The sequence below is a fragment of the Diadema antillarum genome, unplaced genomic scaffold, assembly GCF_040938485.1.
Source record: "Diadema antillarum isolate AM-2024a unplaced genomic scaffold, OU_Dant_1.0 seq00000343_RagTag, whole genome shotgun sequence".
Taxonomy (NCBI): Eukaryota; Metazoa; Echinodermata; class Echinoidea; order Diadematoida; family Diadematidae; genus Diadema; species Diadema antillarum.
This window is the reverse complement of record NW_027271355.1, coordinates 437740-464375: the sequence shown is the minus strand read 5'-3', so window position 1 is coordinate 464375 and position 26636 is coordinate 437740. Positions and strand designations below refer to the sequence as shown.

The 26636-nt window shown below is 36.8% G+C and overlaps 2 protein-coding genes across 2 annotated transcripts in view; one reads left to right on the top strand and one right to left on the bottom strand.

Annotated features, from left to right (window-relative positions):
- Positions 1-7492: 7492 nt before the first annotated feature.
- Positions 7493-26636, bottom strand: part of LOC139730915 (ergosterol biosynthetic protein 28 homolog) — a 62461-nt gene continuing 43317 nt past the window's right edge. Inside the window, exons 3-5 of the mRNA XM_071641795.1 lie at positions 9475-9565; positions 8820-8938; positions 7493-8269 (exon numbers count right to left, since the gene is read on the bottom strand). Of these exons, the coding sequence (XP_071497896.1) occupies positions 8175-8269; positions 8820-8938; positions 9475-9565 (305 nt within the window). The 3' untranslated portion in view covers positions 7493-8174. The remainder of the gene's footprint in view (positions 8270-8819; positions 8939-9474; positions 9566-26636) is intronic.
- LOC139730923 (uncharacterized) lies at positions 10660-26586 on the top strand. Its single transcript, XM_071641806.1, has 11 exons — positions 10660-10757; positions 12153-12824; positions 19796-19875; positions 20318-20466; positions 21142-21235; positions 21872-22070; positions 22952-23112; positions 23764-23917; positions 25039-25169; positions 26269-26457; positions 26518-26586. The coding sequence occupies exons 2-11, from the start codon at positions 12194-12196 to the stop codon at positions 26584-26586; spliced, it is 1857 nt and encodes a 618-aa protein (XP_071497907.1). The 5' UTR covers positions 10660-10757; positions 12153-12193.

The window sequence follows — 26636 nt, the reverse complement described above, 5'->3', positions numbered from 1 at the left end:
ACGGTATACACAACCAAAGATCACACTCACACATGTGGTGGGACATCTGTACGTGGCCTGGGAGAAAATCTCTTTGCACGCTACATATCACCTCGTGGGTGGACGTAGAGGGCGACTGCTTCAGTCGCGTAAAGCGACTGCATTATTACGTACGTAGACTTTTACCTCTCATATTACATGCTAGATCTTATGGCTTATGCATGCGCGCATCAACAGCTTTTTGGATGCATTTACAGACAGGTAAGTCACGAATCTGTCATTTAGCAAGTTTCTTTGCAGGAAAATGAGCCTTGGCTTGCTAGTGCAACGTTCAGGAATCTTCAGCTAACTGAAGGAGGCAGACTTAACCTGAAGAAGAACATGATGTGGTTCCTTCTTTGCTCATACAGCCTGCCACATTCCACAGCCTCAGGGACACAGGGTTGACGCCATGCCAGCCAGCGCGGACGCCGGCCGGCCGTTGGCCTGTGGGAGTCCGGACAGCGTCCGGACAGTCCCAAGCGCGCTGCGGAGAGGAGAGCTGACTTAGATTCACAGAGGTGTGAAGATTCTAACGTTTAGGGCTTATTCTAATTCCATATAGGTCTAGGCCTATCGTTAGAGAGGTTCCAACACACGGACGAACGGACGGTCGGGCTAACATCTTGAATGTCAGCTCTACATAAAAATAAAATTAGGTGAAGACTAGGTTGTTGAATTAATGCTGATGATGGCAATTCGGCAATCATGCACTTTTGAATAAATTAATAAATTTACTGAATAGGGATAGGGAGGGCCAGGTCACCGGGGGCCTGTCTTATAGAACCCTAAAGACTTGTGATAGAAATCAATCACAAGTTTTATGTGAGCTTCAATGCAAGTTGCGATTGATTTGGGGACTTTTGATTGATTTCAAGGCTTTATAAGACGGGGCCCGGGACTAGACCTATAATATTATTGCCATATTGGTAGATGCCAGATGGGGTCAAGATTTTCTACCTGCCGTGCCTAGCTGTTGAATGTCGTATCCCATGATCAAGTGAGCCACCATGAACTCGCAGCTCAGTTTGCCTATAAATGAAAATAACTGAAAATATTTCTAGTCCTGGTGCTAGTTAACCGCACCAGTGACCCCAACACGTAGACGTACTAGTTACAGCACTCCCGCGACAGGGTTTAGGCACTAGTTTACTTACGCACCTGTTTGTCAAATGGTCTCCAAACATGCACAAACCCACCCTTGTTATTCAGTTAAAATACATGCATTCAAGTCTCCAAAGTGGAATAGAAGTTAAGTTTAACATTTTTAGTATTCACAAGTATTGGAAAATCCTTCGAAGATCTTGATCGCTTGAAATGCTCCTCTGTACACAAGCACAGTACCATACACTCAGCGCACGCACTAGGGTAGATCATTTCTTGGTCTTAATGTAGCCACACAGCGGCTTTTTCTATGGTGCATTGAAAAGCTAAAATTTATTTTTCTCTTTTCCTAGTCGGCCAAGTCTTGCGTTTGTGGTTGTATAGCTTCAAAGCGGTTGAGTGTGTGCGCGAGTGTGTGCTTCAACTTAGGCCCTACAAGTATATCTTTCTCTTTCTTTTCTATCTTTTCTTCTTTCATTTTCAGGTAGAATCTATACCTAAATTCCCCTTTCCTTCCTATTAATCATTTCTTTGTGGTTTCCTCTTGTCTAACTTTCTCAATTTTCTATTTAGCTGCATGTACTTTCTACCTATAAATTGTTCTTTGTTTCCTTCATGGGTTGTTTTTCCCTCCAACTACAAGGTCTTTCCTTTCTATCCTATGCAATATGTATCTTTTTCTTGTGTGTCTTTCTAATGAATTTTTTTCTTTATTTCCTTTTCAACCTGTGTAATTCTTTCTTTCCTTCCTATTCGTCTTTGCTTTCATCCAGTTTTGATTCATCTCTCATTCTATGAAATTCTACCTAGTGCTGTTCTGTTTCAATCTATATTTTGTCTACTTTCCTCTTTTCTGTTCAAACATATCCATCTCTCCCTTGCTTTCCTAAATAATGTAAGTTTCTCTTCCTTTCTTTCCATTAATATCTTTTAGTGTACTCTACAGATTGTAAACCTTTTGTTTAATTTTTTGTCCAGGTTTTTAAATATTTTCTTTCATTTCCTTTCCCCCTTTTTCCTTGCCATATTGATATAGGCTTTATATTCTTTGATCCATGTCTTATAACCATATTTTCCACAATCTTCTTTCATTCACACACATACACACACACACTCACACATATGCACATGCGCGTGCACGCACACACACACAACACGAACAATCCCAATCCTCAATCACTACTGCGACTCGGTACAAGCTGAGAAAAAGGCTGAAAAAGCATTATCTTTTTAATGGTGCATGGATGTTGTGCAGGGGCCATTGTAAATTTGTATGAGATTTTATTACTAATATAAAAAATATTTTTTAAGGATTTAACCACTAAATGTTGGGTGTTGTTAGATAATTATGTGAAGTTCATCGGCCATAAACCACCGGAAACTTGCCATGCAACGCTAACTAACTCATCAAAGTATTTCAAGAATGACAGTAATTATCTCTTTGATGGGTAATTCCATGAAGTTGGGGCAGTGTCCATGTAGCATCGTGATATTTAGAAAATACATTTCAGCATAACTCAATATTAATTATGCTATACATTTATTGTTTGTAGGCTTTACATTTGCATTGAGGCCACACATTTTCCTGGAAATTTTGTGCCATTCAGACTCAATTTTGATGAAGTTATTACACAATATGTAACAGTGTCCTCTAGCATCGTGACGTGTCCATGTAGCATCATGATATTTTAAAAGTTGGTCCTAAGAGACAAATTATGGTAATTAGCTTGACCAAAATTTGATGCAATATGCATATTTACAAGATATGAATGAGATAGCTAAATATCTCAAATTTCCTGTACACAGTTTTAATTTTAAAAGAAAATTACAAAATGTATCACGATGCTATGCTGTGTCCTTTTTTGTGACATTTGGTGGACACCGCGTAGCATAGTGACACATTGTGTAATTTTCTTGTAAAAGTAAAACTATGGAAAGGAGAGTTAAGATATTTAGCTATCTGACTAATCTGGTAATTATGCATATTATATCAAATTTTGGTCGAGCTAATTGCATTAATTTGTCTTTTAGGACCAGATTTTAACTATCACGATGCTACATGGACACGTCACGATGCTACAGGACACCGTTACATATCGTTTTAATAACTTCATCAAAATTGAGTCTGAATGGCACAAAATTTCCAGGAAAATGTATGGTCTCAATACAAATGTAAAGCCTATAAACAATATATGTATCTATAGCATAAATATTAATTAGTATTGAGTTATGCTAAAATGTCACACTTTGTGCCCCAACTTCACGGAATTACTTGTACCCTGATATGGATATTTGATACAGTGTCAGATACACAATCTAATGTGGATCATGTACACAGCTGTATATCACAAATCATGACCTGAATGTATGTGTCATGTCTTAGTGAGCAACAAGCAAATTGAAAAGAACAAATAGAGATTAAGAAAGAAAACAGAGTGAGAAATATACAGTGCGTATCAAAAAAAAAAAAAAAAGGTAATCCAAATTTGGAAGGCTACTATTTCAGTATTGTCAAGTTTGGAGAGATTGTCAAGTTTGGAGAGCACAATGTCTCACTGCATGGATGAGATCTGTACATGAAAGTGACCAAATAGGCCAGCCTGTACGAATGCAGGTTTATAAATAGGGTTTGTGTTTAGGGTTTCTCCTTACATTTTATGGTTCATAACCTTTAACATGGCCACCTGTCCGATAGCTTAGTCACTCCTACAGAGGCCTACCCATACAGTCCATTTGTCTCTGTTCATATTTAACACATAGCTTGCAGCGACAAACCTTGTCTTGAATATTAGGAGAGAAAAATGGATGATGGTTTAGCTGGTATGGGAAGGACCAAGTTATCAACAACGTGAATATATGGGTAGAAGAACTTGCAGTCACTATTTCATGAATATTCATGAAGCATGTACTGTATTAGTAGAGTTGAAATGAAAGCCTCTCCCCAATGTTTGCTGTACTCATTTGAAATTCTATCTTCCATTATTCATGAAACAAAGATCCACAATATTTCATGTGCAATTTGACATATTTCAGAGGTTATGATTTGAATTTTACAGTAACTATTACATAATGCTGTGTGATACATTATGTAACAAAATGAATTTTTTTCCCTATAATAGATGTGAATATATTTCAGACACATGCAGATCAGCTCTCAGCTCTTATTGAATTCAATTCCAGTAATTTTGTCATTTATAAGTAATTCAGTGTCTTGAATATATTCCACTTCACTTCACAGCAAACATCATTGAATGTACTGTGCACAATGTGCCATATGTGACCGTGCATCACAAAACGAAAAAAAAGTTGCACCCCTTGATTTTATGTGAGGACTCAAAAAAGGTGGAATGGGTCAACTGAGTCAATCTCGAGTTTTTCATATTTTCTGAAAGAGCTATTCTTCTACATTATTCTTTAGTTGGGGGATCATAACATGAATGGGAAAGTGTGTTTCCAGCAGTTTTTCTACAACTCATTTGTGGGGGAGAATAGAATGATCAGGTATCTCTTAGAGTCCCCTTTTCGTTTCTTACAATCCTTTACACACTCCTCACTTTCAAGTCTCATAACTTTTGAAAGGATAACTCTACTGCTTTGAAAGTTGGCATTAATCATGGACAGAATGTGTTAATAGAACATGCTCAATTTCAGCTTAATCTGATAATCCCTTCATTGTTGTTGCTCCAGTGGTGTACATCCAGTGTTTTGTTCCTTTCATTGCACAGCTAGCACAGCTTGGTAAAGATTAAGCGCTTGAAAAGACCCTGTACTTCAGAGCCTCTTTTCTCAGTTCACACTTTTCCAGAGTGTGTGCTCTCTTTCTAGTATTTAAATAGGTTAGGGGATAGGGGAGTCCATTTGAATTGAGTTATACATCATTTTAAAGCTTAGAGTCTGCTCTTTAAGAATCTGCCCTCAACCAAAAATCCATGTCTGGTGACTTTTTGTTGGTTTTGTGATGCAGGGTCACATATATTCATTATTTCAAGTTCAATAAAAAGACCATTTTATGCAATGTTATGCTCTGACTTTGTTTTATTGAATCGCTCACGTGATCTTCAGCTAAGAATGTTCTTGCATCCACTTACATTTTAATAGTACAACACAGAATAAGAAGTTGCAAATTTCATTGCAACTTTCCCACCCTTTATGCATATATATGTTATGTACACACACAGACACAAACCCAGAAGCAGTTGAAATGGGATTCTATCATATGCACACACATCCAAACACAAACAACCAATTATTAAAAAAAAAAAAAAATTGTAAAATAAATCACAGAATTATAGAATTGCATGTTCATGTACAAGTATGTATTGTACATTATTGTGACAATGCATAAGGCCACAATTTGCAGAAATCTGAAGGGTTAGAGAGGAATTGCTGTGTAACTGTCATGTACAGAGTTCCAAGGACAGACTGACAGAAACATCTGTTATTTATTTATTTTTTTTTTTTGGTATTATATTCATCCAAATGCCCAAATACGTATAAAAACATTCACACCTATGTACCCCGGACATTCCCGCACACTTTGATGCATAAACTGGTACAAAATATATAATGTACGGGTGTTCCATTTTGTTAATATATGATAGAAAGTATATTCCATCATCTTCGTCTCTACACAAAATCAAATATTGGAAATACAGACATACAATACAATGTACACACCTTTTTTTTTTCACACTTCAGAATGATACAGAACTCACCACACCTTGCAAAATATAAAAATGCATTTGGACACTGCTTGACAAAAGGATACATTCTACGTTTCATTGTATGGAGTGTTATTTGACATGGGTGACTGTATCTTTCACATAGAGAGGCTGCTGCATTTGGTCACTCAAATGGAAGACATACACAGTACTAAAGTGCATTTGACCAACAAACCATTGTGAAGCCAACTCTGTCATAAATATTCCTCATAATTTGGGTAATCTTGTTCTTGTACAATAATTAAGTACTGTAAAAGAAAATTTACAATCAAATATGACAACGCATTAATTGCTGCCTATCAATGTGCAATTTGCTTGTGATACTGGAATCACTGCAATCACCTTTTTAAAGGGTATGGCTAGTACCTAATCAGTGGGAATGCTGGGGGATGATTGTTTCAATCCTTGTGGATTCATTTAAGAGTACATTATATATATTGTTGTGTGCTTCAGTTTGGTCTCATATTCAAGTAATGTGCAGTCCAATGTTTCCAAGTTAGCATGCCTGTACAGTATCAAGGCGATCGTTAAGGATAGCTCCATCACTGTACAGGCATGCCAACCTGGAAACATTAAACTGTACATGAAACCAATCTGAAGCAAATAATTTTCACACAATAGATATATAATGTACTCTTTAATGAATCCACAAGTATTGGAACAATCATCCCCCAGCATTCCCACTGATTCCCACTGATCAGGTACCAGCCATCCCCTTTAAAGTCAAGACTACTAATCACTTTACCATGTGTATCATAGTCTTCACACACTAATACAGAGCATACAAGTGTACAACAAATTGTAGAAGTCACAGTAAACTTACAAATTTCCTGTCATGTGGAAGTCTATAGGCTCTTTGATTCAAAATGCATTTAGTTTCAGCTTTTGCACTTCATCATTTTAAGAAACCCAGCTTTGAAAAAAAAATACAAAAGTCCTCTACTCTTCACAATTGAATACATCACTGGTTATCACTGGTTAATCACATGACTTTATATGCTGCTACAGATCAATACACTGTATTAAACAAAAAGCATGGCCCTGAGTGACATCATCCTAACTAGTGTACAATTTGCACTTCAAATATAAGCAGACTTGTACTTCCGTTGTCATACAGGATTTTGTTTTGTACAGAGTGGGAAAATGGAACTTTTGGAACTCATTCATAAATCTTTCCTACAATAAGGCAACCATGCAGTATCTGATAATACAGCGATACAAGAAATGGGAATAACTACCCTACATGCTTCCATATCAGCTACTACAGTGTATTTTGTTTGTGCTCAGGATATACAACAAAGTATCAATCTTGAGTGAAAAAGAAACATGTCTACAATCAATTCTTAGAGCAGACATTTAAAGGACAAGTTCACCTTCATAGACATGTGGGTTGAGTGAATGCAGCAATATTAGAAGAATACATCAGAGTTTGAGGAAAATCCGACAATCCGTTCAAAAGTTAAGAATTTTTGAAGTTTCTGCTCAGTCACGGCTGGATGAGAAGACTAATATAGCTTGTGATGTCACATGTGTACAATGATATAAAGAAAGAATAAAGAAAATTACACATATTTCCATTTTTCTTGCATAACAAAAGAACTCTTGACTTCTCTCTTTCAGAAGGCAGGGGGAATAATACTACCCTTAACATACGTCAGTAACAAGTCGAAGAAATGTGCACCTTTTTCAAACAGTAAAGTTTTGTGAAATTCTCTTTTTATTTTCCTTATATTGTACGCATGTTACATCACACATTGTAGTAGTCTTGTCATAGACTGTGCAGATACTTTAAAAATGTATAACTTTTGAAGGGATTGTCCAATTTCCCCCAAACTTTCACTGATGTGTTCTACAAATATTGTTGCCTTCACTCAATCCACATGTTTATTAAGGTGGACTTGTCCTTTAAATCTGACCTAAAAAGGGGAAAAAGAATACTAAAATTACCTAATAAACAAAAGCAACTACCACAAAAGCATATCAGAGCATATAGGAATGAAGTGTGTGGAAGTATACTGGTACTGTACGTTCAAACAAAGGAAATCAAAATTTTTGAGGTCTTGACCAGAAGGGGGAAGAAGGTGGGATGAAGTTTGGCTTTCTTTAGTGGGAGCTCATAAATTGAAAGAGTAGTAATAGAAACAACTTTTCTCCCAAGGAACAGATACAATATAAACTGGAGGTTTACAGCAACAGTGAATTTCCAGAGCTTTCTTGCCTACACTTCATTGATATTGATCTCTCACAGCAGCTGAACACAAGGTATGGCATTCTGTTTTATCTCAAAGGCATGGGATGACAATGGAATGAATGCACTTCCGCATGACAAGTTTATTTCTTCTTCTTTGATTCCGTAGACTGTATGCTCTCTGTGTCATCTTCAAATACGTACATGTATCCCTGGCACATCATGAATATTGAGGTACCTATTGTAAACAGAACAACAAGGTTACATAGACAAATGTTACCCAGGTAGGCCTGTTGAGGTATTAAATAATGCATTTTACCTTCTATCACTCTTTTACCAATCCTCCAAGAAATTTCAGAAATGTGCACTTTAAAGAAAAGGACATAAACATGTACCAGTATATGTTCATCAATTGCCAGCAGCAATGATCTGGCCCGCGGTCACAGGCACATGACACTGCAAGCTCCATGTGGTCTAAGCATGTTTCTGGTATGATCATAGTTTTTTGGTTTTTTTTTTTTTTTTATTACAGTTGTGCAAGTGTGCAAAGCAAGTCTGCTTCACTTTATAATTGCCTGATGAGAGTATGAAGAACTTTTCGCAGGCGTATATAAAGAGCATTTCTAAAAAGACCTACATACAAAGACATACTGTATTCATTACTGCAATAGCAAATAGTTTGATGTTTATACACTGATTATAGGATTATCAAGTGTGATACAAACATGTATGCAATTGCAAGACTGAAGTGTCTGCCACATGAGAAAGAATGAGTGATGGTAGATTACCTGAGATAACCAAAGGAGCAATGACACCAAAGCTAAGTTCAACAGTTTCAAACACAAGAAACTCGGTGGCGAAATGGAGGAAGGCCAAAATGAAGGAAAAAAGAGTCAAGTCGTACACCCTGTAAGAAATAATGAGATTGAGATCATTCAATGTCATATTAATCAGTGTCACTGCTTTATGGAGACAAATTAATCCTTAAACTCAATGTCCTTGCCTAGAAGTACATGTATAACTCATGTTACTCCATTAAGACAAATATTGTGAAGAACATTCACAGCAGTGTTTCCTAAGCTTAGCAACTTTGAGCATCATGTCTACATGTAAGATACATATCATTTATTGTCATAAAATGAACATGGCTGCTCCATCTCCATATCTGAAAAGTATTTTTTTTTTAATGCATAAAACTTTCCATTTTTTAAGATTTGTTATTGGCACTTGATCCATAAGAAAAATCAAATACATGGCAGTTAACATAGTACTTGAAAGGTCAACACATACAGAATGCAATATGAAAGAAGCAATTCCAAATAACATTAATTGGACAAATTACCTTTAAGAGGCACTGTTGAAATAGACCTGCTTAGAATATTACAATCCAATAAGTTAAAGTGAAGTAAGGTGAAAATAATTCGAGAATCTGTCTTTGCTTACGCTCTGTTTCTGATGTCATAAGCACACATCATTCTCACAGCCCCTGCAAGAAGTGTCCAAGTCCCAAAGAGACGTCCTAGTATAGCATTCACTGCAGATAGGTGAAAAGAACAAAAAATATGAAGAGTTACATAACCATTGACATAACAAATGTTTGCTGTGTGTGTGTGTGTGTGTGTGTGTGTGTGTGTCTGAGTGTATCCATAAATATATGTGTCTGTGCAATTTCCGTCATGCTGAGTTATACATGTATCTGCACCTTGCAGAGACTTATAATTCCATGTGGACTCGCTAGGCCTCAATGCTCATATTTCATAATGATGGAAATTAATAAAATCTAGGTAACAAACAAAGTTAATTAAAAATTCCACCATTAATCTCCATAAATTTATTGTCTGCTGAGAACCAGGAGAGTGTTATCACAATTTTGGGTGGTATTGAGTTATTGTATCACATTGTAGAGCTTGATGTCCTCCACAGTATGGTGTAAATTTTAAATTATTTTCATTTTCAATAGAATGTTGAAAATCAACACGACCAGGGCACTATTTTACCCAATATTTGGAACAATGCTTTTAAATCTACCCACTTTTGATTAAATAAAGTTTTTAGTTCATGGAATGTTATTGTTTGCTTTTATTTACACTCAAATCTTAGAATGCAATGGCACTCCTAAGGTTCTCAGCAGACGATACATATAATCGCAGACATAACGTCAATCAGGCAGTCAGCATACTTCATGAGCCTTTTACTTTTCAACTACGGAAGTGCTTCTTGCAAATGAAAATTTAAAAAAAAGAAAAGAAAAGGGGAATTTTAAGAAAACATGTGCTGGGACATGCACACACTTGGCATACTTTTTTATCATATGATGTAGAAAACATGGAAAGATTTGTTGGGAATTTTCAGTAACTTTTTCTTTTTGGTGCCAACTCCCAAAGTCTGGATGCACCTCATACATGATACACGAATGCCCCAGATCTTTACGGTCAAAGTGAATTGACAGTTTATGATTTGTCCAGCATTTTGCATTATTTTATTGATGTACATGTATATGTGCTTGATAGATGAGAAACAAAAGTCCAAAATGTTTATGCGAGTTGGTAAGTGCACAGACATGATATTCTATTTACACATCTGCTTTCTCTTCTATAGGAGGCAGAGTTGCAGTCAAGTTTTCTCCAAGGAAAAGGTTTTCCCGAGAATCCACTGGGAAGATCAAGAGTGCTGAAAGAATGTAATTCCTCAAGAATTAGAACTTCTTGCAGTTTGGTAAATCTTTGGTAAGTACAGAACTCTTCATTCTCACTTTGAGCTTTGAATGTTGTTTGCACACCATTTCTCAATGCTAATTTTCACCTTGGGTTTCATACATCTCACTAAAGACTTTTGATATGGCACATACTTGCCAGTTCCTCGATAACATACAAATGAAATGGTCCAATATGAAATTTCAAAATCATGGAACACAATGGGGTTACCCTGTGAGATAGTTTGCAGCTATGATATCCAGAAAGAAATGGAACTATTGCATAGATAGGTATCAATTTCTTCCCTTGACTCAATACTGTTTTTCTCTTCAAGGCAGATATTGTCCCACCCTCCTAAATTTGAAAGTATGCCTCTTCATAGATTACATACCGTGGAATTACATGCTGTACAGTTGCAGAAAGAGAATAAGCATTTGTCAATGCTCTAATTTGTAGCTGATTTATGTGATGCTATTTCTTATGAGGACATTACTTAGCAACATTAACAGAATGTTACGATGCCCTTTGTAATCATTTTGACCAAAATTGATTGATAGTAATTCTGTATATGCCGTATATTTCGTGAGGTTTTTATTTTCATGAATTTCGCGAGTCTGGTGCTATTTGCGAAATTAACACATGAAAATGTGAACTCTAGCTGCCGACATGAATGCGACCTGCATGCATACATTTTTCTGTTCATCAATCTGTTATACATCCCGATTGCGAATTTAACCACTCGCGAAGTTGTCGGGAAGTCCCGATTCACAAAAATTTAGAGTCGTTTAATATATGGTGTATACAGTATGTGGGAAGAATTACTCAACTCACTAGATGTTCCCCTACATTTTGTCTGAGGGAAAATTTCTTTCAAATGTCATGAAACTGCTGTGTATCAGTTTATACAGGAATATACATGTAGGTAGTGATTTACTGGTCCCCACTGTGATACATGCATATATGTCTGTCACTGCAAGTACAGACGCAAATATATACGATTTTATATAACGCGTAATTAGATCCTTGTCATTTGATTGGTTGTGTGACATTGATCATTTGTGGCGTTTCACTATGATGTAATCATCCATGCAATTGTGGCTCCATTTACCATGCAATCTGATCCATAGGATTTGCTCCATTGCACGGTGGCCAAGAGCCCGGCACACTACGTACGTAAAACGCTGATGTTTGCAGTGTTTGTATGTGGCAGCATGCTAGCGGAAAGCGCTCAGTGAGCACTCTCTCAATCTCAGATTCTCTCTTTCTAAATAAATCAAACATCAAATGACAAGGATCTACTTCAGGCATTTTATAAAACAAATAAATGTTTTTCATCTTTCACATCGTGAAATATCCTGTCCATTGCACCCATAAACATTCATTATTTGTATGCTATTGGTTCATGTCAATTTTGAATGTCCCTCACAGTCCACAGGATTCACCCAAAAAGGCAAACAAATCCTGTAAAGATGGGGGGAGACATTCAGAAGGTACTAGAGCAACTTGTGAACAGGAAACAAGAAACTGTCAGGGCTCTAGAGCAACTGATAATGATAGAGCAAAATGCTCAAAGCGCCCTGAAGCAACTCATACAGATGGAGAAAAACAGCAAGCAGCCACCAGAGCAACTCATAGAGATGGTACAAAGCACTCATTCAGCATTAGAGCAATTCTTGGAGATTGATGGAGACACAGGAGAGGCACCAGAGCAGCTCTTAAAGGTAGAGATGATAGAAGAGGAGGAACCATATGAACTCGTGGAGATGGAGCAATTCTTAGGTATAAGACCAGACACTGAGAATGTGCCTGGTGGGCGCATAAATGCAGAGGAAACTGAACAGGCACCAGAGGAACATATGGAGGTGGAGCGATTCATGGAGATGAGACAAGAGACAGTCCATGGACATGAGCAGCTTACAAACACGGAGCAAGACAGTTCGGCACCTGAGCAACTCCCTGAGATGGCACAGGACACTGAGAGAGAACCAGAGCAGTTGAAAGAGACGAAGTTGAAGCAAGATGCTGCCAAGGCACGAGAGCAATTCGTACCACCAGAACAAGGCAGTACGACAGCATCAAAGAAAGTCCAAGCCTCCAATGGTAAGAGCTAAGTCTGTATAAGCTGTTATTTTTGCGAGGGTTTGATTGTTGCGAATTTTGCAAATCACAGTTGGATCGCGAATTTAACAACACGCGAAAATGTCTCTGTGCACTGTGTTAATAGGGCATTAATGTTAGTGTCGGTGTCGATTTGCGAAAATAATCGCGCGAAAATGTCTGTAACCTCGTTATTCGCAAAAATATCTGTACGCGAAAATAGCAGCATAATACAGTATGGGGCAATTCTAATGTGACGGACATTAGAGCTGGACATTTTGTCTTTAGTTTTCTCATTTCCTTTGATGATGTCTTTCATTGTTATGGATCACATATATAAGTCATTCTTCACTAAGTGTAGGTTATATTTTCGTGTCCCTCTACAAGTAGTTTGAAGGTAATATGTACAAAAAAATAAAAGGTAATTTCAATACTTTCTGTTGTGTTTACGACGACTTACATTCATGAAATTAGGATAACATGCAAAAAAGGGGATGAATTGTTTATCCTGACTTATTATCTTAACTTTCCAATATCCGTACCACTCAAAACCCCATGTCCCGATGATACTACAAATAGATATTCTAATGTCGCATTTCAAGATGGAAGCATGTTTAAAGGGGAAGGCTAGTAACTGATCAGTGGGAATCAGTGGAAATGCTGGGAGATGATTGTTCCAATCCTTATGGGATTCATTCAAGAGTTCATTGTATATCTATTGTTGTGTGAAAATGATTTGCTTCAGAACGGTCTCATATTCAAGTAATGTGCAGTTTAATGCTTCCAGGTTAGTGTCCCTGGTCAGTGATGGAGCATTAATCTGCACATTACTTGAATATAAGACCGTTCTGAAGCAAATCATTTTCACACAACAATAGATATACAATGAACTCTTGAATGAATCCCATAAGGATTGGAACAATCATCTCCCAGCATTTCCACTGATCAGTTACTAGCCATCCCCTTTAAACGTTTTTAAATGGTTCTTTAATTCATTTCATTGCGTACTATCGCATTATTATCATAAGATATACCAATATCAAATGACTGGAAAAAAAAATGAAATCAATAATTCAAAATTGTGTGTCCCGCAATTTTACATCATCTCCGTCACGAACATTTAGGGCGGCATTAATGAAAAATGTCAGGTACCCTAGGTATCAATATTAGTGCTACATGATAGTTACATGCTGAAGTTGAAGAACTCATCTGGTTTTCCCCCTATTTTAATCAAGAAAGTTATAATTTTAAATTTGTGACAAAAGCCAGGTCATACCTTTATTCATCTCCGAATGCTCAAAATTACATATCAAATGAAATTAATTTATCATTTTGGTGGCATAACGGGAGAGAAGATCATACCCTGCACCAGCACACACGGTTCTTACCGCAGGTGAATGGATTAGGAAGATGATATGAGGCCATTAATTGTTGGACCCGTCAACTCCGTCACATCGTCTCTGTCACGAAAAATGACAGAGACGACGATCGACGATGGAATTTTTCTTTATTACAAAATAACAATAAGTTGATATTAAAGATGCATGGTGTTAATCATATTGTAAGTCCTTTAGCACTGCTATTCATTTTTTTGTTTAGTTGCATTAAATATCTAACCGTAAATTTGTTTATGCTATATTAGATTACAAAATATCATCTTCGTCAAGTCATCTCTGTCACGTCACATTTTGCATATATTTATTACTGCAGTGCTTAATAAATTGAAAGTTATTTTGAATGAAGAACCATCCCATAAAGATTGCACCCCTATTAAATGATTTTCCCACTTTATGAAAGATTCTTCATTTCTCAGACACTTTTTCTTTCAATAATTTGCAAGGCCAAAAATATACACTTAGCAAAGAATGACCTATACATTCAATGTCTTTCTGGTCCATCAGTCCCAAAAATAACTTTACTGTCAGCAAAAATTTTTGCCAGACACATGTGACTCATTAGTGGATTTTCAGCTGCACACTTTTGAGATGTTGATTTTGGGACCACAACCCCTTTCGTTTTTCAAAATGTTGCTATAACTGTCTTCATTATAGTGAGGGCAGCCATCTTCAAACATTTGGCTCCCATCTTCAAACATTTGGCTCTAATAATGGAAACACAGTGCACTCCCGTTACAACGAACGCAGTTTTAACGAAATTCAGGTTACAACGAAGTAAAAATTGAGACTGCAACATTATATGCTCTACGTTTTTTTATTGTTTATCTGTTCAGTTGTGACGAAATTTTGATACAACGAAAAAAATTCCGGTCCATAGGACTTCGTTATAATTGGAGTCCACTGTAGAACTCTCAAAAAAACAAAAAAAAAAATGAGTGAATAATTCACTCCTTGGAAGGAGTGAATTAAATTTCACTCATTTAAGAGTGACTTTCACTCCTTGTTGTTGAGTGAAATTCACCCTTCTAAAGAGTGAAATTTGTGTGAAATGTTCATTCTTGTGATTAGCCGAGTGAAAGATAAGCTGAGTAAATTCTGAGTGAATACATAATTAAACACTATTGGTTGGGCCAAGAAACTGAGAATTTCCCCTCTAAGCCAATCACCAGCCGCAATTTCCCCGGGCTTGGGCATGGGCAGGTTTCTTACTGAAGAGCGACGCGTCACCTGTTCATGAGCATATTTATGCATAGGATCAAGGATCCTTTGGTGCATGCCGGCTGGCCATGCATTGTAATGTGCGTTCATGCGTACATACTCGGGACGTGATCATGGACAACGTGAAAAAATTTCTCACTTCAAAGGGAGTGGGAGGAGAAGTGATTCAAATTTTTGAAGGTAAGCAAACCATAGATCTAACTTGTTGAGTCCTTTCAGTATATATGGGCTAGTCTACCTCTCCATAAACGATCCTAGGCCGTAACTGTTCACAGTGTTAGATCTACCAAAGATCTTTGAGTGTTTGTACGTACTAGGATGGGGCCCTATTCTTGGATATGATAAAGTCTTTAACTTTTTAGAAATGTATTTTCTTGGCAAAGCTTAAACAAAATAGACCAGTTATGATTTCCATAAATATGATGAATGTACAATATTTTGAAAAAAAATCCCACTCTATGAAATATCAGGAGCTATCTTGTTGAAATTATGCATTTCAGAAAATATTGGACGGGGAATTCAAACACTTCGAACTTCAGGGTTTTTTTTTTTCAAATTGTTACCACGTGCATTGTCTAGACACAATAACACCACTGGCCACTCGGCGATGCCACGAACCCTCGAGTAGGTCTAGAAATCTAGATGATGCTACTGCATTAGTCTTGATTTCGTCTGTGCATGGGCAATTACCAGTAAATGCTCTTATAGATTTACATCTGACAAATATAGAGTTGGTTTTTTTTTTTTTTAGATCATGTCCGATCTCGGTTGACAATTCTAACTTAAAGACCTAGGGCCTAAAGGGAAATAACAGTTTACCAGTTTTATACGTCATCAAAATTATTTAACAGACTACATGTTAGATGATTCTAATACATTCTAATACATAATGTACTACGCGTAGGTCCTACACATACATGTAGCTACACGTTAGGCCTAGTGCCCTAATCTGTTATCACCAGGGGATACACCGAACCCTCTATCATTAGGCAGGGCTCAACAAAAATGAAAGTCGGGCCACCAAATTTCAAAAACGGGCAAATTTGGTGGCCCGCCTCGGGCCACCAAAATTTTTTTGAAAAGTATGTCAATAAATTCGTAACTTTTTGCGACGGAAATTAGCAGTTAAATTTGTTTAAAGGATGGATAAAAAGGACTGAATGAGTGCCTGAGAGTGAGTGTTGCAAGTTTGTTGAAGTTTATTTATGAGTAGATAATTATGTCCAACTTCTAATTCTTACTATCATAAAACTTAAATATTTGACTCATTAAAAAAAAAAGGACTTTTAATGTTTTTTATTGTTTTTTTTCGGGACACCAAATTTATCTCTCGGGCCACCAAAAATTTGAAATTTAGGATTTTGGTGGCCCCATCGGGCCACCAAACAAAAAAGTTAGTGTCGAGCCATGCATTAGGGGAACACTAAATATCACCCTAGTATATCACTGCAGATTCTTGCAATCACAAGTTCTATTCGCATGGCATCTGGTTGAGCTACATTGCTATCATCGCGACAGCCCATTCACTGACACTGTGTTGCCAGATGGTGATCTTGATAACCCAAAATGGTGAAATTTGGTGATTTTTGGAAACCTTTGGTGATAAAATTTTAGCCTGGTAACCAAATCAATATTTGCTGATTTTGATAATTTTTTTGGTGATAGATAACAATGCAGCGGTACAATGAGGGTAGCATATGTACCTATGCAGATGAATAATCAAAGTAGAATGACACCATAATTTTTTTCAAAAGAGTCCATGTCGTCTAGCTGCTTGGTATTTCAATGGGGATCGATCATCACAATGTGTGAACACAACGATTTTCAGCTAGAACTGTGATGTCACAGTGGACTAGCAGTAGCCTACCACATACCCAGATGTGTATTACAGTGCACTCCCGTTATAACGAAATGCTCGAGACCGGCAGTTTTCTTTCGTTATAATGAAATTTCGTTACGACTGAACAATACATGATAGTGACAAAAACAAGGAATCCGTGCATATGTCATACTGTATTCTGTTTGTTTGAATACTCATCATACAATGGAAAGCTATGTGAAATGGGATGGTACCTTTTTAATTTCATTGAAATATTACATTCAAAAGAGAGCATAAAGTTGTTAACAAAACAAAAAATTTAACAAAAATTAATACAACTTTTGTGTGTGTGTGTGTCTGTTTGGTTTTGATTAACGAACGTTTGGAATTCCTATCATTTTCGGACTAACGAACCGTCGTAATAAGAACCATATTTCATTGTCGGATTAACTAACCTTTGGAATAACGCCAAATGTTTGTAATAACGTACCCTATTTCATACCCAAACTAACGAACATTTAAATGTATCAGAATCTCTTTGTTTTGTAATAAAGAACCTTTGGAACAATAAAACGAACCTTATTTAACTTCATATTATTGGACTAGCTGTACGAGCTGACATTTTCGCGGTGGTTTTATTTTCGCAAATTTTGCGAATCACCTTTGAACCGCTAAAATAACAACACGCGAAAATAACGCGTGAAAACAAAAACACGCAAAAACAATGCAGGAAAATGAAAATCAAGCCATGCCATGTGCTGCAGGATCGCGGCAAAATTATAGTGCCGTATAGTACACTACTAGTACTCGTAGCTAGCTACGTATGTAGGTCTAGCACACAGCTATCATGAGCTGAGCCATACGGCCATGACGTAGCTAGCATTAAACAGTATGTATCCCGTCCTGCGCTGCACCTAGCTAGCCTTCAACTTGTCGACTGTGCACGCATGTCGCGCATTTCAGCTAGCTATAGCTCAGTCTACTCTTGCAGCTGCATTCTTGGTGTTTGCCTGTCGATGTGCGGCACGAATTTCAAAAGTCCCTGTAGGCTACTGTAAAACGAGGAATTTTCGCATGCATTTTAATTTCGCGAATTTTGCGAGCGCCAAAATTTGCGAAATTAAAATGCACGCGAAAGTTTTTGTCTACACTACATGCATTGAACGCCAGTGGCAATTCGCGAAAATTTCATGCCACGAAAAAGGCTGTCGGCTCCAATTCGCGAAAATTTCATTCCGCGAATATATCGTGTTTTTGATATTTTTTTTACTTTCAAATTGAGAAAGTACTAGTACTTACACGTGCTTTTAGTTTAGACAACTATAGTTTTTTCGTGAGAGTTCAAGTAAGTTCAGTTAGACCCTCGCAACCGCGAAATTAACAATGCGCGAAAATGTCCTCCAAGTAACAATTCGCAAAAATATCTGTACAGGAAAATTTCAGCTTGTGCAGTATTACAATAGCGCAAGTTCCCCTAGGAAACTGTGCGTTACACATGAAGCGAACACACAGTGATGTGAAGCGTTTGCCCATGCAAAGATGCTATAAATGCTTTTCCGCTACGTATTTTCGAAAGCGATGCGCATTTCGTTATAACGGAGCACATTTCTTTTGTTTTTCTTTGTCAGTGGCACTCAGAAAAGACTTCATTATTACAAAAATTTCGCTATCACCTTGTTCGTTAGAAGCAGATTTTGTACCATAGATTTTAATGGGGATAATTTTGGAACCAGAAGTTTTACTTTGTGATAATGAAATTTTGTTATAACTGTGTTCGTTGTAACGGGAGTGCACTGTATATGATTGCACACAAGATGTGGGAGTGCTGTAGCACCATGGTATTCTGACAGACATTTGGATGCTAGAATAGGGCTAGAAAAGGCTGTCAAAAGTCTTTTCACTGTATTCCTAACAAGAGTCCTGCTTTGTTCTAACAATTGGCGGTCAAAAAAAGAAAGAAAGAAAAGATGAGACATTTTGGAATCAGGCATACAAATGATGGCTGCAGTTCACATCACTTACCAACTGGATTCCAAAATTTACTGTATAGTATGTAGTAAAAAGGACTTTTTACACCATATAGGAGCATCCAAACGGCTGGGAGAATACCATGGTGCTATAGCACTCACACATAATGTGTGGCAATCATATAACATGCATCTAGGTAAGTAGTACGATGTACTGTTAGTCCACTGTGACGGCACACTTCTAGCTGAAGATCAGCGCGCTCACACATCCTGGAGATCCCCATGGAAATACCTAGCAGACGACACAGGGCTATTTCAAAATTGATTTTTATGAAAGCATGGTATAGCAGGGTAAAGGTGAACTTAGGCATTGAAATTTGGCAGAGATCTTCTTGTATTCATTCTGAATATGTTGATGAAGCTTAAAAGTAATTACCAGCTTTGTATTGGTGCACACTTAGTATTACTTTGTGTAGACAAAGCAGAACTGCGTCTTGTCTTGCGGAGATGAGTTCTAAATCCATTTCTGAACATTGTGCTTTCATGCGGCCAACAACTTCCCATTGAATGCAGGGGTGTCGAATGCTGGAAACACCGGACCAATATCAGCAAAGGAGCCTCCGAGAAGTGGACTTACATTCACTAACCCTGCTGTAAGCTACAATGTATTCTGTTGTTTTCCAAGATGATTAATGAAGGGAGACTAGTTTGAAATTGATTGACATTTATTTTACATTCTAGAGTCTCTGTAAGAGGCTACATTAAGAGACTTGAAGCTTGGTTGGTTTTGTTTTGTTTGAAGTTATAGGTATTTTTTTATACTTCATGGAGCAGTTTTGGAGCTGTCTTTCCCTCTGAATAAGAATGCCTTGAGGGGTTAGTACTTGCATTTAAGAAAAATGTGTACTTGCCGTATCAACAGAAGGGAAAAGCGTGCTATGATCAGTCTTGAAATGTGTAACTAGAGCTGATGCTTATGTCAAATATGTTTATTAAATGGTTTTGCACTTCAAGTTTATAATGTAAACTGGAGGGACATTAATTCATTCCATTTGTGCGATGCATAAAACTTTTAAATTTTACTTATTTGCCTAGGAATTCAACATCACACATATAATTGCAAATCACTCCAAGGGGGAGGAGGTACTTCGTGAGCTGAGGGAAGGAGTGTTGACTGTTTCAAGGAGGCGTCTGCTTATCCAGATTATCGTAGCCTTTCTTGTTGAAAATGGAGGCAAAAAACTGTAAGTTTAATTATTGGTCTGGAATACCGATTCCCATTCTCATGTCTTGTATTAATTTCCATGAGATAGAGCACCATCTAATTTGCCTTTTCACCTTTTTTTTTTTTTTTGTCTTCTGAAGTATAGAGAATAACAGACTAAAATGTCCCCTCCCACCTCAAAAAAAAAAAGAAAAAAAAAGCCAAGGATAAAGTTTTGAATGAAGTGATGATTGGAGCTTTAAAAATAAACACTGATGTCTTTGTATGAAACATGTAAACAAAGTGTATGTACAAGACTCCATGCTAACTTACTTTCTTGGTAGCCCCATCGAGCCACATGTAAATGATAATAGTCATAATACTTATGATATAATGATGATAATGATGAATAAAAAATGGAAGTTGATTTACCGTGAAGTTCAATAGATAATCAGATCTTGTATTTTTCTACTTACTGTGCACATCCACATGTAACCCATCTGCATGAAATTTTCATTTGTATTAACTGATATTAGGCATAGGTAGCAATAAATGTACTGGAAACAGTGGTACTGAATGGCAATAGAAATGCCAAGAAAAAACATGAAAATAACCCATCCCCTTAAAAGATTTAAATGAGGGCCAAAGTTTTCATGTAATATATTTGCTTCTTAGAATATGATTAACATTCTTCTTGCTTTCTTTTTACATTCAGATACCCAAGTAGTGAGCAAAAGACTGCTCTAGCCAAAGCAGTCGTGATGCAATACCCCACTTTGCAAGACACCACACCAGGGGCAAAAGGATATGTAAGTTTATACTCAGTTTTTGTGATCTACACCATTTTTTTAGCCCTCCTTAGCAGAAAGCTCAAGTGACATACATGGCATCTTATTCATCTTGCATAAACATTTTCAACTTTACTAGAGGGCAGATTTCAACCAAACTTGGTGTAGATCATCCTTATTTAAGGGCCAAGGACCCAAAGTTGTTCAGGATATGGGCATGAGCCCCTCCACTCCCCCCCCCCCCCCCCCCCCCAAAAAAAAAAAAAAAAGAGAAGAAAAGAAGGGGCATTTACAGGGAAATTGCATCAAATGTATTAATTTCAATCATTGTTTTGATATCATTATTATATATTGATAATGTCAAATTTGTTAAGACTTGAGAAAAAGCTTTGACCTTGAGAAAATTCAATTTCCTCAGAGTAAAATAGAAATAAAGGAAAAGTGTACAGCTTCGTCTTAGGCGATCATTCCACTTGTGTGACTTCAACTTAGGTCAAGGTGACTTTAGTTAGATTTGATACTATTGGCAATAGTTCTAGTTGCTCTCATTAGTGTGATTATACATTTATGGCATTTTCAAACGTACAGGTAGAAAGAAAAGTACCCGTGGTATTGTTTTTGCGCAAGCATGACTCCCAATGCATTCTTATATTTCAGGAGTACCTATATGACAAGGGTCACGGCTTTATCGAGTATCGTTTGAAGACCTTGAGGAGCTATGACGCCACACATCAGAGGAAGAGATTAGCAGCAGCTCCCACCAAGCCCATGACAGAGCACGATGGTGCTGAACCAGCAGTTGATGAAGGAGATGATATGCTAGAACCAGTATCTCAAGAGATATTACAGAAAGTAGGTATCATTAAAATCAAGTCACCTTAAAGAGGAAATCCAGTTACTCTGATAAGAGAGAGTAAAATCTCACGAGAAAACGGTAAATTTGATCGAAATCGGATGAAAAATAAGGGTAAGGTATGACATTTTGAAGTTTCGCTAATTTTTTTAGGAAACAGTTCTTGAACAGTCAATATGAATATGCAATAGTAAAGTGATTATTTCATCCCTTCACAGCTTGCCGTATAGTTTGTATATAAAATTTTGAAATTTCCAATTTTTCATTCAAGTGCTATTATGCCCCAGTCTCAAATCCTGATATATCTAACTGATCACTCTTCTGAAGTTATTCAACCAGGAATAACATTATGTTTTAGACTTTAATGATAGGACCATGAAAATTTTCATCATTTTTTTTTGTTTTTTTGTACACAGTCAATGGAAAATTGTGAGGTGATGACATCATCAACTCACTCATTTGCATATATATCAACTCAACTGTACAAGAACTGTCCTGCAGAAATTAGCAAAGCTTCAAAATGTCATAACTTCCTTATTTTTCATCCGATTTTAATCATATCTTTACTGTTGTACTCATAAGATTTTACTCTTTTTTCATCGCACTACTAGTAACTTGTATTTGGACTGGATTTGCCCTTTAATAGTAAAAGGCAAAGACTCATTAACCCCATTCTTCAATTTTCCATTTACCTTCTTGCAATGTTGATGTTTGTGTACTCATAATAACTACCTTGTGGGAGTACTTGAACAATGGACACAACGGTTTCAGTTTTCATCTGCAATGTGGGAATATTTTAACAATGAAAATAACACAGTGATACCCATATCTGATCTAGCCCACAGACTAAATAAGTTCCATCATTTATGTGAAATTGCAGGTAGAGTGGATGAAATACCACCATCCAACACCAGATAATGTGGCACTCATCAAGTCAAAGTTCAAGGAGACATTCCCACATCGCAAAGAGGAAATCCGGAAGGGAAGATTGACCATTGCAGAGGTTCTCATCCGGTATCCACGGTATCAAGACATGCCTAGTTTGGTAAGATCAAAATTTTGTAAACAGAGAGGGAAGGAGATGAGGAACATATGTTTCTAGATGATGGTTGTTTGTTTGTTTGTTTGTTTGTGTGTGTGTGTGTGTGTGTGTGTGTGTTTTATTATTATTTGAGGGAAGGTATCTATGTATGTGGGTATTGTGAAAAACAAATCTTTTGAAGAAAAGAGATGCACTTCCTATCCCAGACAGCAGGGATGCTTGTTTCAGGCAAGAGCCTGAATTTAGGCCCTGGCAATTTATTTTCAGGCCATATGATGAGATTTTTTGTGTACACATTGAATCATTCTGAATAGTTTTCAGGGTCTCTCAAATAGATATTACTGCCTTCTTGATTTTAAAACTGTGTTCCTGAAGTGGTAGATTTCATTTAGCAAAGGCCATTCATGAAACCTAAATTCAGAATATTATGGATGAGCTCCTAATACAGTTTTCTTGATCTAAAACTTTGTTAACCTTGTATGTGTCACACAGAAAGTCTCTACAGTATCAGGCATTTTTTGATAGCATCATTCAGTTATGTCTACTTGATTATAATTAGGCAATAACGTTTTGTGATGCATATCATACAAGGGTTTGAAAGTTTCAACTTTTTGTGCACTTCCTCAGGACCTATAAACTAATCTTTAATTTCAGATTGATCTAGACTTTCAGCTTGAATTTGGCCAACGCTGCGACAACCTGGTTACTTCTTGGAGGCATGGCTTACTGCCGAAGATCATGGCAGTGGGCAGAAACAATTCTTCAGCTGCTGTATCCAGCATCATTAAGAGATTTGAACAGGGAAATGGTAAGATTCATTTTCTTTGCCCCCTAAATGTTAATGCCTATATATTGATAAATTATGAAATTGAATGAATTTTCATGAATTGTTGTCTCAGTTAATTTGTGTTTATTAGAGAAGTGCTGAACAGATTTTTTTTTCTTTGTTAAGGCCAGTCGAAATTTTTGCCAATAGGAAAAGTTATCTTAGGAAATCTTGCATCGAATGCTTTATGTCAGTCATTTACAATCTTTACTGTTGTGACAATTTCTTCACAATCGTTGGTCACCCATTAGTGCATTTTTTTCTTTTGTGTGTGTTTGTGTGTGTATGATCATGTTTCTTTTTCCAGTCTTCTGACACATACTGGTTCAATTCAGAGGGATGAAATTACAGTATGTGTCTGTATTTAATATCACTTTTTCGTTAGCTTGCACTAGTTGTGTGAGACATGTTAGCTACTCCTATACTCCTGAATACAGAAGCAAAATGAATGCACCAATATTAAAGGTACCGGGGAAGACTGTTAGCTTGTGCAAAAACTATAAGTGAACAGAGGAATTGTGTGTCAGTTTCCTCGGTTATGCATGAATAATCATCTTTGAATATACCAACCCAATCTCACTCGTAATATCTGAGGTATAGATGAAAATTTAAACAAAGGAAGTAAAACAGAAATGAGCTTTAAAGTAACACTCTAACACTCTTATCATACATAGTTTTTCCATTGACTATTATCCCAAAGCTTTTATTTAGGCTTCTCAATATATAGGCCTCTATGACACCTTCTGACATATACAGTGCACTCCCGTTATAACTAACATGGTTATAACGAAATTTGGGTTACAATGAAGTAAACATTAGGGCCGCAATGTTATCCACTCTATGCATTTTTATTGTTTATTTGTTCTGTCATAACAAAATTTTGATAGAACGTAAGAAAAGTGCTGGTCCCAAGGACTTCATTATAATGGGAGTCGACTGTATTTTACCATTTCACTTCATAAATTTTCACTTTTGCATTCTCCTCTCCTACAATCTTTCCCGGTACCACATTCATATCTGACACCTATGTACAAGCCTAATTCTGTAAGAATGTGCTAGCTAAACTCAGTTTTCTTCAATGTGTTCGTTCTTTGATTTTACAGCTGACTTGTGTGCACTCCAGATTCTGTGCCATTTACTTCCAGCATCTAATGCCATCAGCTGCAAGAAAGGCAGCAAGAAGTCATCAGAATCTCGTAGTGCTGCAGTGGGCCACCTGTTTCAGCACGAACCAGTAAGCAAATAAACAATATTCTGATTGCCTATCAACTAGAGAGCCAATGATATTCTGAAGAATATTCAATTGCACTTTTCTATTCTTTTAAAACAATAAAACATAAAGAAATAAAATGAATGAAGGAGTCCATGCTCTTTATTGGAACTTACATCACACGTCAGAAATTACCCATTTTCCAAATTATCATACAGGAGAGCTTCCTTTGATATTTCACATTCCTATTTAAAGGGTACTGAAGGGCATCATGATACAACAGTTTCTATGTGATTTTTTTAGATCGTAAGTTCAGATGTGTTTCAACCTTGAACTATGCTGTCAACTCTTTTACAGTCATTTGCAAATTTTGTTTCTTTTTTTCCATTATTAGTTCGTGGAGCTACATGTATGGGGAATTACACAAATTTCCCCTATTCTTCAGAAATTGTAACTTACAACATCAAGTATCACCATTAAATTGACTGTCAATCTTGAGTTTATTGTAATACCGTTAATGAATCTAGAGTCCATAAAGCTATAACCCTTGAGGCTTGCAAAGTTATAAGCTTAAAGTTTAGATATCTTTTTATCTTATTATAGGATTCGAATTGTGGTTTATAATAGGAGAGATTTCAAATTTTCCCGGTAGCATCACTGCAAGAGTTATTGAGCCAGTGGCAGTAGTGTACTCTGTGCCAGTGGAAATTTACTGGTTTGTCCCGAGGTCATGAATAAAGAAAAATTAAACAATGAGGTCTATTTCACCCATATTATCATTATATGTGTTGCATCATTTATCCACAAATAGATTGATTGACATGTTGGGAGAAAATATCTTTTGTGACATGACTGCACTTTAACCAATCGTATTGCAAGAATCTTATTTTGTTGGAGATAACAAAATATAATCAGATTTCTTATGAGCCTTTTTTCCCACTTTCATTTGAATTTCCACTCTTTTAAATTTTGTAAGAAAAAATGAAGTTGCCAAAAACACATTAAAAAGCCAATGTGCCCTTACTCAGTGAACACACCACAAATATCGATGTGTCCAGCATAATTTTGAATATATTTATAGTATGTAAGGATCTAATACTTTTTTTGTTTATGTTAATGACAGGTTGGTACAGATGTTGCTGGGTATGCTGAGCGAAAACCCGAGAAGCTCACTCAGCCCTTCCTCCTGTGCCTCGGCCCTGACACAAATCCTGAGCAGTTTTTCCTGATCTTGCACAGGAAGTGTGTGCCAGCTGGAGAGAATGTTGTGGCGGCCTTTGATAGGCTGTTCAAGGCCTTCTACGTCTTTGATGTACATTATCCACCTTGCCTCCATTCGTTTTTCTCTTTTCTTGCATCTGTTGTTTACCAGTGTTCGGATGATGTCCTCACCCCACAGCAGAGGGCATTTCATGTCCTTCTAACTAGCACACAAGTGTAAGAGGATGTTAAAGAGGTATTGCAAATTTATTTGAAATTTCAAACTGTTTC